This window comes from Camponotus vicinus, unplaced genomic scaffold (assembly GCF_025532165.1).
Source record: "Camponotus vicinus isolate PSW18456_S1 unplaced genomic scaffold, iyCamVici1.0 SCAF_7, whole genome shotgun sequence".
NCBI classification, from domain to species: Eukaryota; Metazoa; Arthropoda; class Insecta; order Hymenoptera; family Formicidae; genus Camponotus; species Camponotus vicinus.
This window is the reverse complement of record NW_028141979.1, coordinates 16,269,610-16,287,699: the sequence shown is the minus strand read 5'-3', so window position 1 is coordinate 16,287,699 and position 18,090 is coordinate 16,269,610. Positions and strand designations below refer to the sequence as shown.

The 18,090-nt window shown below is 52.0% G+C and overlaps 1 protein-coding gene across 1 annotated transcript; it reads right to left on the bottom strand.

Annotated features, from left to right (window-relative positions):
• Nucleotides 1-1,416: 1,416 nt before the first annotated feature.
• Nucleotides 1,417-6,674, bottom strand: LOC145974234 (uncharacterized). The gene is made up of 4 exons (XM_083104040.1): nt 6,264-6,674; nt 5,220-6,087; nt 3,562-5,046; nt 1,417-3,290 (listed from the first exon to the last, which is right to left on the bottom strand). Exons 1-4 carry the CDS (start codon nt 6,672-6,674, stop codon nt 1,417-1,419), a joined length of 4,638 nt encoding a protein of 1,545 aa, XP_082960166.1.
• Between the last annotated feature and the right edge of the window lie 11,416 nt (nt 6,675-18,090).

The following is an 18,090-nucleotide window of genomic DNA, read 5'->3' as shown; positions in this document are numbered from 1 at the left end:
CGTGTCCAATCGAACGGTGCGCAATCTTATGTGTCTAATAACACGGTGTGCAATTGCAACGTGTCCAATTGTACTGTGCGCCAATGAGCCACTCCCCATTCACACGCCGTACATCGTACATTTATAACGCACAATTATACCGTACGTTCACACACCACACACCGTACATTTATATCGTACAATTATACAGTACATTCACACACCGTACACCGTACATTTATATCGCACATTCATACAGTACATTCACACACTGCACACCGTACATTTATATCGCACATTCATTCACCATACACGTTTGTATTTACATACACACTCGCACTCACATTTCTCTTGTACATATTCGACGTTAAATAAATCTGTTTTAATTTCTAACGTAAGAACCGAGTGATTCATACATTTGTCTAACAAACCGAATCCTGATCCCGGCTGCGACTATCCGCCGGCAGTTCGCGGAAGTTGTCCGTGACACATTTAATGTGATTGAGTTATCAGTTTTCCTCAAAACCAAAAAACATGATACCAAAATATGATACGATGTGTTCGAGCCGAGATATAATAGAAAATAGAAAGTATTATTGGAGTCTAATGACATATATATTATAATAATTTTATATCAATATGATTAAAAAACATGCACATTTCACAGCTATCAAAGAAACGAAAACAAGTAGGCAATACGGGCCGATTGCTAGATAAGTGCCATAAAACTTTGGATAAACTTACGGAGAATATTTCGGTTGAAAGAAATGAAAAAGTAAATATACAAAAAGAAATTTTGAATGAATATAAGTAAATAAGAATTTATGAAGAGATGACAAACACGATAAAAGAGCAGTTAATAACTATGTCCGCGCGCCTTCGAATCTCGCACGAACACTGTAGCTATTTTGGAGGATTTTCGCTTGAGGTGATGTCGCCAGGAAAGTAGAACTGATAGCGTTTTATTAATTAGACTGGACTCGATTCTCGTCTGCACACTTTATTTTGCAAAATTAGTCTCTGGACTACGTCGCGCTAAATTTTCACTATGTACGCTTCTCTCGCGATTCCTTCTCGCACTGCGGCAACGACGATTCCGCGAGGCGAGCTCCGGATCGAGCTGCCCACACGCTCTCGATATTATTGGCCAAATCGATCGAACGACAAAGGGCTGCCAATCAGCGATTCACGCGATCATGTTAACCAAATAAGGTAAATTTCTCGAACCTTCGCGGTGAACTCACGGTAACGGAATGCTTGTGTAAATATCTATATTTTGAATCTTTTTCATGACCGCGACCGCGTGTTCGCTTATTTCCTTAACATACCGCCCGCCTCGTATGCGGAACGAATACGAAACATAACAAAACGGTCCAGGACTGGTTACATACAATAAACTTATTTGCTAACTTACAATAACAAAGAACTTATCTTACATTATTTAGTCTTTAAACTATTCGATTCGTCGCGATCAAAAGGCACGGGCAGTCTGCATATCTGAGTTATTGGCCTCTTATACACCGAGCGAGCGATGCGAAGCGTGACCACTCGAATGTGACCGTCGGTCCCTGGGTGTATTTCTTGTACGCGAGCAAGTTCCCACTTGGAGGGCGGAAGCAACGGATTCTTAAGTAGAATCAATTCAGTAACTTGAACCTCTGACTGAGGAGTAGGCCATTTATGGCGCGATTGTAGCGAATGCAAATAATCCTTGGACCAAGAGCGCCAGATCTGCTCCTGCATCGCTCGCACGAGTTGCCAACGCGATAAACGAGTCGGGTCGATATCAATTACTGATTCCTCCGGGACTGAGTTAATCAGGCGACCAACAAAAAAATGACCCGGTGTTAGGCTCGAGAAATCGCTCGGATCGTCTCTGAGAGCCGTAATCGGACGCGAGTTTAAGCACGCTTCGATTTTACACAGTAGCGTTGCAAATTCAGCCCTCGAGAGCATGCGGGATCCCACTACTCGTCTAAAGTGGTGTTTAAAGCTTTTAACACCCGCCTCCCAGAGACCTCCGAAATGAGGCGCCGCAGCAGGTATGAAATGCCATTTCACACCATCATTCGCTAACTTGTCGGCCACGGAAGGGTCTGATTGTAAGGTGGCAAAGCTTTTCTGAAGTTCGCGATCTGCACCGTGAAAATTGATGCCATTGTCGCTATACATGTGCGATGGTAAGCCACGACGGCTCGCAAAGCGTTGAAAGGCAGCGAAAAACGCCGCAGTGGAATAATCGTCCACGTCCTCTAAATGGATAGCTTTCGTGGAGAGGCAGATAAATAAGGCGACGTAATGCTTCGTGGTTTTCTGACCGCGGCCTACGTAGGGGGTAATGCTGAAAGGTCCGGCATAATCTACTCCAGTATGCGAGAATGGAGGGGATTGCATGACACGAGGGGGAGGAAGATTTCCCATAATTTGAGTCGGAGAAGCAGCCGCGTGACGCGCGCAAATTACACATTGTGGAATACGTGTTTTGACCAAACTACGAGCTCCTAAAATCCAATAACGTTGTCGCAAGGTACGTAATGTTAGCTGTGTGCCACCATGAAGCGTGGCTTTATGCGTTTGATCTATGAGTAGTTCTGATACGCGATGCTTAGGCAGTATAATCGGATGTTGCTCTGAATAACAAATAGTCGCATTTCTCAACCGCCCGCCAAGGCGGAGTAATTTATCATCTCCGCGAAAAGGATTTAAGGCCCGCAGTGAACTTGAACGGGGAATAGGCGATCCCCTGTCCAATGCTCCCAATTCCTCCGAGAAAAGGGATTGTTGGACTAAACGAAACCAAAAGTTGGCCGCATCGCGGAGCTCCGTGACTTCTAAGACAGAGAGAATAAGTTGTTGAGAGAGTCTCTTTCGCCGTAAATTCTCGGCGAATCGGCGGATGTAAGCGGTGATTCTAACTAACTTAGTCCAGCTCGAATAGTCGTTAAAAAGTTCCCACTCGGTTGTGCGTTCAACGTGATGATCCGCTGATTTGCGAGCTTCTCTCAACATCTGAGAACTCTGAAACGAATCAAGCAGAGGCACGGGTTCGTGAATCGGCCAAGAGGTAGAGGCTTTCAGTAACCATGGCGGACCTGACCACCAGAGATGATGTGACACAAGGTCAGTCGCGGATAGACCGCGAGAGGCACAATCAGCGGGATTGTGCTTCGAAGCGACATGATTCCAACGAATCGTGGGTAATGAGGTCTGCACTTCCGACACGCGATGGGCCACATAAGTGCTCCATTTGGAAGGATGTTGTTTGAGCCATGCTAACGTGATCGTAGAATCAGTCCACCCGTAGAGCGGAGCTTGAGAGAGATTTAACGAGCTTAGCGTCCATTTAAGTAGTCGACAAAGGAGTACGACAGCATTAAGCTCGAGTCGCGGAATGCTCACTGTTTTAAGAGGTGCGACCTTCGTTTTTGCCACGAATAAGCTAATTTGAAAACTATCGAGAGAGTAAAGAACTCGCAGGTATTACCGCGGCATAGGCGCGATTTGACGCGTCCGCGAATCCATGCACTTCGACGCCTAAATTCTCTTTATGTCGTCCGGTCCATCGAGGGATCCGGACGTTACCTAATTGTGTTAAACTCGTATGATAATCAATCCAACGTTGATTTAACTCTGGCGGGACCGGGTCGTCCCAATCGCTCTTGATTAACCAGAGTTCTTGTAATAGAATCTTTGCTGTAATAACAGTCGGAGCAGCCCATCCGAGTGGGTCATAAAGTTTCGCGATAAACGATAGAATTGAACGCTTAGTCGTTAACGTTGGCTTTGCTGAACAGATTACAAAACGGAAGAAATCTTCCTTGGGCATCCACGACAGGCCCAGTACCTTAAGAGTGTCGTCTTTCGTAAGAAAATGATCAATTAGTTCGTGTTGACCGACCGGAATATCTTTCAAAAGTTCTGACGAGTTAGCTGCCCATTTGCGAAGCTGAAAGCCGCCTCTTTGCATTAGGTCGATTAGTTGATTCCGCGCCTCCCGCAGTTCTTTAATATCATCATCTCCGAAGAGCATATCGTCGACATATAGCGAGTTTCCGATAATCGCGGCAGCTTTTGGAAATGAGGGGCCGTCGTCCATAGCGAGTTGTTTTAGGACACGCATAGCAAGATAAGGTGCAGAGGCGAGACCGTAAGTGACCGTAAGAAGACGGAAGTGCTGGATCGCTGAATCCTTGGCGGGACGCCACAAAATTCTTTGAAAATCCGTATCAAGTGGATCGACTAAAATTTGGCGAAACATTTTTGTGATATCGGCAGTATACACGTAGCACCATTGACGCCAACGCATTATTATCGCGGCAAGGTCAGTCTGCAGTTTCGGTCCGACTAACAGATGGTCGTTTAAAGAGGTTCCGTCGCGGGTTTTGCACGAAGCATTAAAGACAACTCGTAACTTGGTAGTGCTGCTCGATTCGCGCAAAACAGCGTGATGCGGAATATACACGGGAATGACCGCTGTTTCTTCCGTTTCGTCGACGAGCTTCATATGACCGAGCGATTGATACTCGCGTAAAAATTCATGGTACTGAACACAAATATCCGGGCGTTGTTGCAATCTCCTTTCCATACGATTGTAAAAGGATAGAGCGATAGGTAACGATTCTCCGATTTTTATTGGAGGACTTTGCTTGAAGGGTAAACGAACGACGTATCTACCCTGAGGTAAGCGAGAGTGAGTCGTCGAGAAATGCTCCTCACACTGCTTTTCTTCGTCAGTCAAAGGAAGCTTTTGGAAGATTTCCTCGTCTTCCCAAAACTTTTGCAATAATAAATTCGTGTCTGCGTCTGCGTCCGATACGCAATGTAAGACCGATGCGCACTCGTTCGTGGGTCGGGCGGCGTCCGTCGGACCAGATAAGATCCACCCGAGCGCGGTGCTCTGTGCGGTGGGTGTACCAATAAGACCTTGGCGAAGGTCACCTAACAATAATGAACCATAGAGATCAGCTCCGATCAGTAAATGAATCGGATGATTACTTGCCGGATTGGGATCCGCAAGCGACAAGTCTCGGAGATGCGACCACGAATCGATCGGCTGAATTTGCGAAGCTGCGTAAGAAGTAATTCTCTGATACACATACGCGGTTAACGGAAATATCGGCGCGCCTTTAGAACACGGCGATAAGCTTATAAGAACTCTCGATTTCGCGATACCAGTATATTTTCTCCGAAACAGCGGATTTGGAGATCGGCGCGATGTCGTTTTGTTTTCATTATCTGACACAAGGACTCTGAAATGAAACTGAACGTGGATCCCTGATCCAGTAAAGCTCGCACTTTGAAACGACGACCCTCCGACGTGTGAAGGTCGACTACCCATGCGGTAGCAAGTAAAACATTCGGCGTAGACGAGAGTCGCGTCTGTACAGTTTGCACGCTCGCAACGGCTGCATCGCTCGCAGCAGCAGAATCATTCGCTTGCGATTGCGCTACGACCGCTGTCGCAGGTGCTTGCAAAACGGGCTCATTTCGAGTTTCGCTATTGACAGCATGCAATGTCGAGTGATGAGCGCGACCACAGTGTGTGCATCTAGTTTTGGTTTTACATTTCAACGTGAAATGTCCCGATCGCAAACAATTGAAGCAGAGTTTATTTTGTTTCACAATCGTGTTGCGCTGCGCGATTGATTTGGAGAGAAAGTCTTCACATTTTGTTAAATTATGATTCCCGGTGCAGTTCACGCATTTGACCACTGATACGCTATTTACAGACGATTTAGATTTATTGTTACGTGAATTTATCGTGTTGCTGGACGAATCGGAAAGGTCTGTCAATCCTCGGATTCGGAGCGTCATAAACTCATTAAGATCCTTATAGGAAGGAAGATCAGAAGACAAAGCGCTACGCTTTAAATTCCATTCGTTTCTCGTGCGCTGACTAAACTTTTGGGAGATAATATAAATGAGAACGTCATCCCATTGATTAACCGGACGTCCGAGGTTTGTCAGAGCGGCTAATGATGCAGACAATGTATCGCGCAACTTCTTTAGTTCGATAACATTTTCACATTTCATTGACGGAAGACTAACAAAAGAATGAATATGAGCGTGTATTAGTGCCTGCTTATCATCATGTTCGTCCAGTAACAACTGCCACGCAGAATCATAATTAGCGTCGGAAATCTTTAGATTAGCGATTAGAAACGCAGTGTCTCCGTTGACACTAGATTTCAAATAATGAAATTTCTGAGTATTTGTAAGCGCATCGTTATTAGCGACGAGCGATTCGAACGTGTTACGAAAATTCTCCCATTCTAAATAATTACCGGAAAATTTAGGTAAGGAGATAGCGGCAGCTGAAGCGCAGGGCCGCTATGTGCTTCGCAAAAAGAAGAGTCTGTACTATTGTTACAAGGCGAGGATTCTACTTTACAAATTTTACTCATCGTTTCGTGAAGGTAATCGGCAGCGTCGTTGTAGGCTTCCTCGGCCTCATAGAAGTCATCGTTGATGAAGTAGGGGATGACCTTCCTATCTTCTGCTGTCGCCAAAAGACACAGTCGATTATGCAGCTGTTGGACCTTGTTCCAGAGATCCTTCAGATCCAAGAGTCGACCCTTCGTCCTGGAAAGCGTTACATTTGCCTTGGGGAGCTTCTTAAAATTGACTAGGACTCGCTTAATCAAGGCAGTAGCATTAGCCTGATCAACAAGAAGTTGACGCACTTCGTCTGACATGATTGTCTGGTGGTCTCACGGAGTTCACAGAACTGCACGTGATTCACAGTATCACTAAATCGTAGGGCACCGCGACGCGTACTTGCTACGCGGGGTGCTGAGCGGTTAAGAACGCAATACCGGTATGATGACGCTCGTCCGTAAGCAAGACGGAACGAGCAGGGCCGCAGCACGTGAGCCGCACGTGGGGTCAAGAGTGCGAGAGAGCGAGAGATTTATCAAGCGACAATGGAATCCGTGTGACGCGGCGATGATGCGAGATTTTCTGTTTCACGCACGCTTAGTCGCGATTACTACAAAGAGAGAGACAAGCAATGTGTCCAATAGATCTGTCTAACTGCGAAATCACTGTCCGTGTGATAGTCTGATGAACTATAATGAGATTTTTGCAATCGATCCAAGAGAACGGCACAAATGTTCGACAAATGACGACTACGATCCCACTAATGCGACCGAAATCCGGCTCGAAGGACCAAACAATGTCCGCGCGCCTTCGAATCTCGCACGAACACTGTAGCTATTTTGGAGGGTTTTCGCTTGAGGTGATGTCGCCAAGAAAGTGGAACTGATAGCGTTTTATTAATTAGACTGGACTCGATTCTCGTCTGCACACTTTATTTTGCAAAACTAGTCTCTGGACTACGTCGCGCTAAATTTTCACTACGTACACTTCTCTCGCGATTCCTTCTCGCACTGCGGCAACGACGGTTCCGCGAGGCGAGCTCCGGATCGAGCTGCCGACACGCTCTCGATATTATTGGCCAAATCGATCGAACGACAAAGGGCTGCCAATCAGCGATTCACGCGATCATGTTAACCAAATAAGGTAAATTTCTCGAACCTTCGCGGTGAACTCATGGTAACGGAATGCTTGTGTAAATATCTATATTTTGAATCTTCTTCATGATCGCGACCGCGTGTTCGCTTATTTCCTTAACAAACTGCAAACAATTTAAGGCGAGAACGAAATGAATTGCTGCGAGAACTTGTTTCAAGAAAGACTGAATAAGATATTATTTAAAATAATATTTAAATAGTATACACAGTAGTATTTATTTTTGTTCTTTTTTCAGTTATATAATTGTTACGTCCAGCCGACTCCACAATTTCTTCCTTTCACGAAGTTGCGGCAACGATCGTTCGATTAATGATAAGCAAAATCATTGATCAGATAGAGCTACTCGCGCCTCATAATAATCTACATTGTCACCTAATATCTATGAGTAATCACTTGTCTCGCTCACTCGTCCGTTCGACGCTTGCTGTTTCGCTCTCATGCATGGGTGCTCGCTCCCTACTTCGCCCGACCATTCGCTGCTTCTCTCGCACGCACTCTCCTTACCTGGGCAGCCACCTGGAAGGCGGACATCGGAATGCAGCCGAATGCAACCGGGTATAAAAGCCGGCACGTCGAGACCAGATCCCGTCCTGCGATCCTAACGAACGCTCCGACCAAATCACTAAATCGAGGTGTCTCTCGAATGCGTTACCGCGGTCCGCATCGAGGCGTCTCTCAATTCAGCCGGGTGTCTCCGGCTACCTGACCGAGGTGTTCCTCGGACCCGCTACCGAGGTGTCTCTCGGTTCCGCTACCAGTCCGTATCGAGGCGTCTCTCGATCCGACCGGGAGTCTCCGGCTACCTGACCGAGGTGTTCCTCGGACCCGCTACCGAGGTGTCTCTCGGTTCCGCTACCAGTCCGTATCGAGGCGTCTCTCGATCCGACCGGGAGTCTCCGGCTACCTGACCGAGGTGTTTCTCGGACCCGCTACCGAGGTGTCTCTCGGCTCCGCTACCAATCCGCATCGAGGCGTCTCTCGATTCGACCGGGTGTCTCCGGCTATCTGACCGAGGTGTTTCTCGGACCCGCTACCGAGGTGTCTCTCGGTTCCGTTATCAGTCCGCATCAAGGTATCTCGATTCGACCGGGTGTCTCCGGATTCCAGGGCTGACGTGACACTCAGCCCTTCCGCCTTGTACAGTAGTTTTAAGTTGCGCCGCTTACCGTTGCGATATTCCGCCCGCGTTTGCGTTCTCGCTATGCCTTGTACATAGCTTCCCGCCTAGCTTTAATCATCCACGCACGCTTGCGTTCTGCCTTGTACATAGCTTACCGCCTAGATTTAATCACGACTAGAATTCCAGACACACACACGCACACAACAATACGAGCACCCTCAAACACACCAACACACACACACACCACGCACACAAACATAACACTTGTACATACTGTAAATACTCTTAGTAATAAAGATTGTTTTCCGTATTGTTCGCACAAGCTTGATTCTCCCCTTCTCTCGAATCCTGACTAACCGACGAGCCGATCCGGAGCGTCGAGAAAGGCGACCGCGTTACATCCTTGAGAAATGAATTTTCCGACAGATCGAACTTTCACTCAAATTGAACGTAGATATCACGTTCTAAGGGACAGAGATCCACACTAAATAATTAATCGAAAGTTTTTTTTCCTTTTATAAAATGTATTCTTTTATAAACTTCAACATAATCACATTCATTCACTCACTCGATAAGACGGGAAATTTACCAATGACTATCACTAATCACTATCAATCACTGTCGAATAATCACTGTTGGCAATTAAAAACAACTCGATTAAAGAAACACACACGCACATACGTTATTACACGACGCGACGACGCGACAACGCGATGATATTTACCCGGCGACAGCAAACAGTTTTTAGTTATGGTAGGTTACGGTAGGTTAAGGTGTGACGGACAAGATATGGTTTCGCACTCTCTCGACGGTGCGCCACCTTGTCGTGGTAAGAGAGCTCCCACTCCTTTGGGAGAGGGTCTAAGAGCGCACCATTGCACGTATGTGTGGATGATGGATGTATGAGCGTGGAGCAGGGGTGTGTGGATATTTCTCGGAGACTAATCAAGGGGGGAGTAGTAGCCCTCCGACCGGGGGGAGCGCGTGAAGTCAGTACCTGGGCCTCTGACCTAGTAATATGGGAGATCGTAAGCCCACAGCAGTGGCAAGGTTCCCGTGAACGGTTATGCATACTAGTGGGAAGACCGCTCCGTGTTCTCCGGCTGGAGCCTAGCCGGGAGTTGAAACCCGCCCCTGTGACACGGTGCGGGGGTGAGGAGTGGCTCCCTTACCCCATACCCTGCCGATGGGGGATATACCTTGGCACCCTCTAGCCCGGGGTCGGGGGGAGCGACCGTTCGGATCGGCACGCCTTCCTTCCCTGGGGTGAGGCTAAACCTTTAGCATCAGCGTGGACCCGGCCCTCTCCGGGAACCTTTTTATTGTAGAGTCACTGGAAGGGATAGGCCTGGCCAGTCGAAAGCAGCTTCTCTGTTTCCCTTCCCTTAACTAGGGCTCTTTATCACCGGGGAAGGAGCCCCACCGCGGTGGGGCTGCCATGATGGCCGAACCGGATTATTTGCAGATACATATGGAAGAAATACACACATATATCAAACTGGGGGGGATTAAGGAAATGGCTTCACCGCCGGTGAAGGGAGTCGGAAGTACTGTCTTCGATCCGAAGGCAGTAACGTACCTGGACGTCCCAGGTATAAAGAAGACGAGGGCCACCAAGGATATACCTCAGGCGGTGGTCAATGAGGTGGTGGAGGTGGTGCGCGGAAACGAGGAGGAAGCCATCTTTCGCCGGAGCAGCTTAATAGCGCGCTCTCCCACGAACATTGCCGGGCCAAAAAAAGCGGAGACGTTGGCTGTGCTTCCGGACGTCCCGAGGACAAGTAGCCTCCCGGACGTCGGGAGCTTGCAGCCGATGGTCCGGCTGGATAGGCTGGAGATGCCGCCCGAAGTACAGGCTAGGAGTAGACGGGCGTCTACACCGTTGGATGTCTCCGGGGCAGCGGGGGACTCCGTCATCTTCGTGGAGGAGCCTACGCTGATTCCCGAGGAGGGGGAGACGAGCGAGGCATCCTCTACCGTCTTTGTCCTCTCCAAAGCGATGAAAAGAGGCAGGGGCACCTCCTCTGACTCGGTCCCCTCGGTCCCCGTTACGGAGGACGAGGGCTCTGCTACAGCGACGGAGAAGAAGCTGAACAGGCCAAGGACCACGAATATGGTAGACGTGATCCGGGAGAGAGAGAGAGAGAGAGAGAGAGAGAGAGAGAGAAAACAAGAGGAGAGAATGCGAGGAATGGGAGGAGAGGAGGATGGCCGATCCCAACCTCGTAATCCGCCCCGCTGCGAACCTGCCAAGCGTTGAGGAGGTGATGGAGGAGTTGGAGAACCAGCCAACTCCGGACATCACATCCGAGATGATGCAGGTGGTTCGCACCCTAGAGAAAGTGGTCCAAGAATGTCCAAGAACTTGAAAGGCACCTATGTCAGGGCACTGAGGATGGCGGCCCTCAAGGTCCATGCAGGCGTGAACCTCCTGGCGCACAGACTGCAAGAGGGAAGCAGCGGAGACGCGGACGACGTTGTGGCAGGCCTCAGGAGGAAGATTAGGGGCATGCAATTGGAGAAGGAGAGAATGGAGAGGGAGTTAGAGCAGGTGTCCCTCTACAGAAGAGAAGGCGAAAAGGCGCAAAGGGAGAATGAGGAGTTGAGGAGGAGGATGAGGAGCCTAAAGGAAGAGCTCCAGGAGGTTAAGGAGAGATGTATCGGGGGGACGGATCGGGGGGTCGTGTGGACGGTGGGGGGAGGACAGAACTCCCCCCCGCCCGCCCACCCCTCTTGACCTTGCCATCACCTGTGACGGTGGGGGGGACGGGGACGTCCCCCGCCAAGAGCGGAGGTCAGCCCGCGCCCCCTCCCCTCGGGGGGGGTGACGAGTGGGTTTGAGCCGAGTTACTTTCTCCTCCAACAAATGGAGGGAATAATAGGCCGGATTGTTGGAGAGGTGGCGGGGAGACTCAACGTTCGGGGGTCGTGGGGATCTTTGGCTCCCCCTCCACCGACTCCTGTCGCTGATTTTCCCACCGCCATGGAGTTTGACTCTCCTGGCGCCTGAGGCCCCCATGCCGGGGACCTCGGGCGCCGAGAGGGCGCCAAAAAAGAAGAAGAAAAAGAAGAAGGAAATGACTGCGCCCCTTGCCCCTTCTGCAGTCGGGACAGTGGGGAGTGGACAGGCGTAACCGCAGGAAGAGGGGAAGAAGGAAGAGGATCCGGAGAGGAGGACCGTGGAACCAACATGGGCTACGGTGGTTGGAAGGGGGGGAGAAGGGATCAGTGAGAACCCTGCCCCCTCCCTAACAGCCACTGGCACCCGCAGCCAGGAAGCCGGAGAATAGTGGAGGTGGCGGTGGTGGAGGGAATCCTCCTCCCCCACTAAGAGGTAGAAGGGTCCCCTCCACTGCTGCGATTACCATCACAGCTCCTGAAGGGTCTTACGCAGACGTAATGCGTAGGGCCAGACAGGGCATAGGAGCGGAGAGACTTAAGAGCCTGGGAATCGAGGACATACGCACCCGGCGAGGGATGACGGGGGCGTATGTCCTTGAAATCCCGGGTAATAAGAAAGAGAATAGGGAGTCCAAGGCGAAGGCTCTTGCCGCGGAGATGCGGCTGGTCTTCGCCGAAGACCCCTCGGTGAAAATCTCGAGACCGTCTGCCGTGGTCCGGGTCAGAGATTTGAGGCCGTAACTACGGACGAGGTTGTTGCAGCTATTGCAGCAAGAGGCGTGGCTAAAATAAGTGAGATCAGGGCATCTATCACCAGGTCCACCAATGGAATGGGGATGTCCTGGGTCCGTTGCCCGGTCGCGGCGGCTGATGACTTGGCCGAGGTTGGCCGTATCAGGGTTGGATGGTCGACCGTGAGGGTGGAATCGACAGCGGCGCGTCCCTCCTACTGCTTTAAGTGTTGGAGGGAGGGACATGTTGCCGTCAGGTGCAGTGGAAGGGAAGACAGGTCGCGTACCTGCTATAGGTGTGGAGTAGTCGGCCACACAGCGTCGGCGTGCCAGGCGGCTCCCCGCTGTCTGCTATGCACCGAAGCTGGGAGGAAGGCGGATCACAGGATGGGCGTTGCGGGCTGCAACATGGCGACTGGCCGCGTCCCCCCCACTCCCGCTGCTCGGGACGGCGAAGTCGAACGCACCTAAAGAGGACTCGATGGGGATGGAGGTGGAGATGCAGCAGCAACAGCTACAGCAGGACCCACCCAAGGCGCAAAAGCCCCCGAGAGAGAGGACATCGAGGGGGGAAACGGTCGAGGTGGAGAGGACACAGGATGGATAGGGGTAAGCGTAAGACCTCTATCATATTGCAGGCCAACCTCAACCACGCCCGCCATGCACAGGATTTATTCCTGCACACAATGGCGGAGCGTGGCTGCGGGCTGGGAGTCGTGGCGGAGCCGTATGCGGTCCCCCCCCGACCACCCGTCCTGGTTTGCGGGCGGGGGCTCGGGGCGGGCCGCGCCACGTGTGGCCATCGTGCGGGGGGGCGACGGTGAGTCGCCCTCCTGCAGGATAGGGGCCAGTGGCAGTTGTTTTGCGACGGTGAGGTGGGGGACCACCTGCGTTGTGGGGGTATACACCCCCCCCCCGTCGCTGAGCCTGGCCCAGTTTGAAACCGTGCTCGGCGAAATGGAAGGAGTGGTGAGGAGCAGCCAGCTTGGGGTTGCCGGTACTGGGATCGGCGCGGGGAGGTGCTGTTGGATTGGGCAGGGTCACTAGGGCTGACCCTGCTCAATGAAGGGACCGTGGCCACGTGCGTGAGGCCGCAGGGGGAGTCCATCATCGATTTGACGTGGGCCTCCCCTGCGGCCCTGCGCATGGTGGGTGGCTGGAGGGTGGCTGTTGAGTTCGAGACCCTGTCCGATCACAGGTACATCGAGCTCAGTTTGGCTGCCCACCGGCCACTCACAGGATCACACATGGAGGAGAAACGCAGATGGTCCCTCACGAAATTGAACCCGGACCTGATGGCTTCGGTGCATGCCTCGCTATGGGTATGGGGGGAGGAAGCCCAATCCTGGGAGGGAACGGGAGTGGAGGAGTTGGCGTTGAGGCTTCGCAAAGCTTTCTGGGGAGTTTGCGACGCCTCGATGCCAAGGGTGAGAAGGGAATGCGGGAGGAGGTCGGCGTACTGGTGGACCGAGGAAATCGCGAAACTTCGCGAAGCCTCGGTCCGGGCCAGACGCCGGCTTCAAAGGTACCTGCGATGGAGGCATAGGAGCAAGGCGGGCACTGAGCGGGCGCGGGGGGAGTATCGGGAGGCCCGGTGCTCCCTCGGCGCAGCCATCGGGAAGTCCAAGACCAGGGCTTGGGAGGACCTTACAGTAGCGGCGTCTATCTAACTCTTCCCATAGTAGTCCGTCTATCTAACTCTTCCCATAGATGTTCTATCGGGTTTAGGTCGGGACTCTGACTTGGCCACTCTAGAACTTTAATCTTCTTAGACGTAAAGAACTCTTTTACATGTGCAGAGGTGTGTTTCGGATCGTTATCCTGCTGGAAAATCCAGTTTCTGGCAAGGTTGCGCTTAGCATAAGGGAGCATGTGATTCTGCAGTATTTCGCAATAACGAAATCGGTCCATGATATCACTTCGACTAACGGACCGACTTCTGAACGAGAGAAGCAGCCCCAAATCATGACATGGCCACCACCGTGCTTAACGGTCGGTACCTGATACTTGGGGTCATCTCTTTTGTTCGGAGGTCGTCTAACATACCTTATGCCATCAGATGAGAAAAGATTGAACTTGCTTTCGTCGCTCCACAGCACACGAGCCCACTCCTGACTAGTCCAATTCTTGTACTTTTGAGCAAATTCGAGACGCGCCTTTCTGTTCCTCGCGGATATGAATGGCTTTTTAAAGGGACGTCTGCCAAACAAATTCGCGTTGCGGAGGCATTGTTTTACAGTGGTTAAACTAATGTCAAGACTGTGATTCTCATTTAGATCTCTCTTAATGTCAGCTGCTGTCAGACGTGGATTAGCGACACTCATGCGGCGGATAATCCTAGATACCTTGTCAGTGAGTTTTGGCGGTCGGCCCGACCTTTGTTTGTTGCTAACCGAGCCTGTGGACTGCTGTTTACGGTTCCAGAACGAGATTATTTGTCTGCTCAGATTAAAATCTCTCGCTACTTGAGCTTGAGATTTTCCATTTTTCAATGCTGCAATAACAGCCGACTTTATGTCGTCGGAGTATTCCTTTTGTTTTGGCATAGTTCCTGAACGTAAACAAAACATAAAGTAAGCAAAAACCGTAAATAAAGTAACTTACGTGAGCCCCTGCGTGTCTCTTTTAGACATAATCCTCTGTGTCAAAATATTTTTCGACTTACAGATTAAAGATAATAGCAGCACCTCCGAAACGAAATATCCATCCAATCAAAACTGATGTTGTCACTGCTGCAGACTGCAGAAAAGTGTTTACTAACAACAACTTCTAATCAGCAGCGCGTCCGATGTGCGCTCTACCGACAAAAAACGCGTTGTCAAAATACTTTCCGCCGCTACTGTATCTCCTCCCTAAACGAGGATCCGTGGGGGCGCCCGTACTGTATGGTCCTCAAGAAGTTGACGCTGCGGGCGCCTCCGACCACGGAGTCCCTGGACCCTGGGTCCTCGGGGAGGTGGTCGGGGCCCTCTTCCCCGGGCGAACGGGGGATGCGACACCCTTCCCCCTTTCGAGAGAAGTGCCCGAGTGGAGAGAGGATTGGGAGGTATCGGAGGGGGAGATGAGGGATGCTGTCCGGAAAATGAAGACGAACAAGGCTCCGGGTCCGGACGGCATCCCTGGGAAGGTCTGGGCCCTGGTTATGGGTGAAGTCGGGGGGTCCCTAAGGTATCTCTTTTCGAGATGCCTCAGGGAAGGGGTCTTTCCTTCCCCCTGGAAAGAGGCGAAATTAGTCCTTCTTCCGAAGGGGGGAAAGGACCCCACGGAGCCGTCGGCTTACCGGCCTCTCTGCTTGCTAGATGAGGTCGGTAAGCTGATGGAAAGAATAGTGGTGGGGCGGCTCAATGAGCACCTGCGGGAGAATGCGGGGCTCAGCGAGCGGCAGTTTGGGTTCCGGGCGGGCCGGTCGACCATCGACGCGGTTGTTGAACTGCGGGCCTGCTCGGAACAAATTATCCAAGGCGGGGGGGAGGCGTTGGCTGTGTCTTTAGACATAGTCAACACCTTTAATACCCTCCCGTGGGATAAGATTGGTGCGGGTCTTCGGGCGCATGGGGTCCCGGGCTACCTGGTTAGGGCCTATTTTGAGGGTAGAGGAATCGTTTTCCGCGACGCGGTGGGGGTGTGTAGGAGGAGGCCAATTCGTCGCGGGGTGCCGCAGGGGTCCGTTCTGGGCCCCCTCTTGTGGAACCTCGCGTACGACGAGGTCTTGGGGAAGGTTCTTCCCCCCGGCTGCCACGTCATCTGCTACGCAGATGACACTTTAGTGTTGGCCGGAGAGAGGAGCTGGGAGGACGCGATCGCGAAGGGAAACGTCGCGGTGGCCGGGGTGGTTGGGGGCATTAAATATCTGGACCTGGGCGTGGCCCCTCAGAAGACGGAAGCCATCTTCTTCCACGATGGCTCCCGGGGGGCTCCCCCCAGACTTTCTCTGAGGGTTGATGGACATGAGATCTGGGTGGGGGCCCGGATGAAGGTTCTGGGCCTCCACTTGGACGGGAGGTGGGACTTCGGAGAGCACTTCGCCCAGCTGGCCCCCAAGATGGGGAGGGTGGCGGCCTCTTTATCGAGGCTGCTTCCCAACCTCGGGGGGCCGGACGGCCGTATCCGCAAGTTATATGTCGGGCACGGTCGGATCGGTAGCCCTGTATGGGGCTCCGATCTGGGCGGATGCGGCCTCGAGGTCCAGAAAGATCGGGAGTCTTTTGCGGGGGGCGCATCGGCCCATCGTGCTGAGGGCCGCCCGTGCATACCGCACAGTGTCGTATGCGGCGGCGGCGCTGTTGGCGGGGGCCCCTCCCCTGGAGCTCCCCCGGAGCCAGGCGCTGATGTACTGGAGGGTCCGGGGACTTCGGGAGAGGGGAATTAATCTGGGTCTGATCGCGAAAGGAGCCATCAGACGCCAGGTGGTGGACTCTGTCCTCGTGGACTGGCAAAGGCAATTGTCTGGGCCGGCCTACGAGGAGCAGAGAGTGGTAAGGGCGGTCTTACCGGTTTTTGCGCGATGGGTGGGGAGAAGTTGGGGGCAGATTACATTCAGGGTGGCGCAGGTGCTGACCGGACACGGGTGTTTCGGTCAGTACTTGTGCCGCATCGGGAAGGAGATGTCCCCCGGGTGCCATCATTGTGAGGAGGACCGGGACACGGCGCAGCACACTCTCAAGGCCTGTGTGGCCTGGGAGGTGCAGCGCCGTGCTCCGGTCCTGGTTATAGGCGAGGACCTCTCTCTAGCGGCGGTCATTAGGGCTATGACGCAGGAGGAGGAGTCGTGGAGGGCGGTGACGGTCTTTTGTGAGGCCGTCATGACGGCGAAGGAGGTGGCCGAAAGGGAGAGAAGAGAAAGAAGAAGGATGCCCCCCCCCCACCACATGTGCCGGGCATCAGGAGAGTACTGCGGGGGAGAAGGAGGCTGTTCGGGCCCCCGGCCCCGCCGCGGGACCATCCCTGAGGAGGAGGAAAGGTCTCTAAGAGGAGGAGCGGAGGAGTGGGAGGAGGTTTCGGGGACAAAGGAGCCTCAGCTATAGCAATACGGCTCCGTAGTGCCCCCCCTCCCGCTCCTCCCTCACTGCACAAGAAGAGGCCCCTTGACCAGGGGCTGCGGCGATTGGGGAGCCAACGAGGAGCGGGGAATCTCCCGCCGGCATATTCCCCGTTGGCGGTACTGGGAGGAGGAGGTGTCCCTCCTCCCGGTAATAATAGAAGGTAAGGCGGTGGAGGGGTCGCGGAAGAATGGCCTTGGCGTACCCGTGGCCCCCCCGTTTTAAGCCGCTGAGGAGAACACCCGCAGAGGTTTTAGCCGGTAAGAGTCCGGCATAACCTCCTCTCCCTCCCCGGGAAGAGGAGGTATTCATGAGGATTTCCCCTGCGCAACAAAAAAAAGAAAAAAAAAGATATGGTTTCGCAAAAGAACTTGCATGCGAAGCTTACCGGTAAACAAGCTGTGGCTGTTTCACCAATGTTTCCTTCACGGTCGCCAGTCGTTTTCACCGTCCAAACGACAAAGAGGTTGATACGTCGTCCAATCCTTCCGCTTTCTGTTTCAGGTTGCAGCTGGCCGTCCGGATTTCCGCACCTGCTGGGATATCCTAGAGGAACGCTCAGCGTGGGGTCGCAGGATCGCAGCTCGCAATCACCTTCGGCGGGAATATGGAACGGGATGTCTCCATCCAATATGACAGGTAAGTAATACACTCACTCACAGTTTTCAAGTTTATATAGATATTACATATATATATATATATATATATATATATATATATATATATATATATATGAGGCATTCTTTCTGAACGGAAGACCCCCTGCTGTCCAAAATTGGTTTCACTT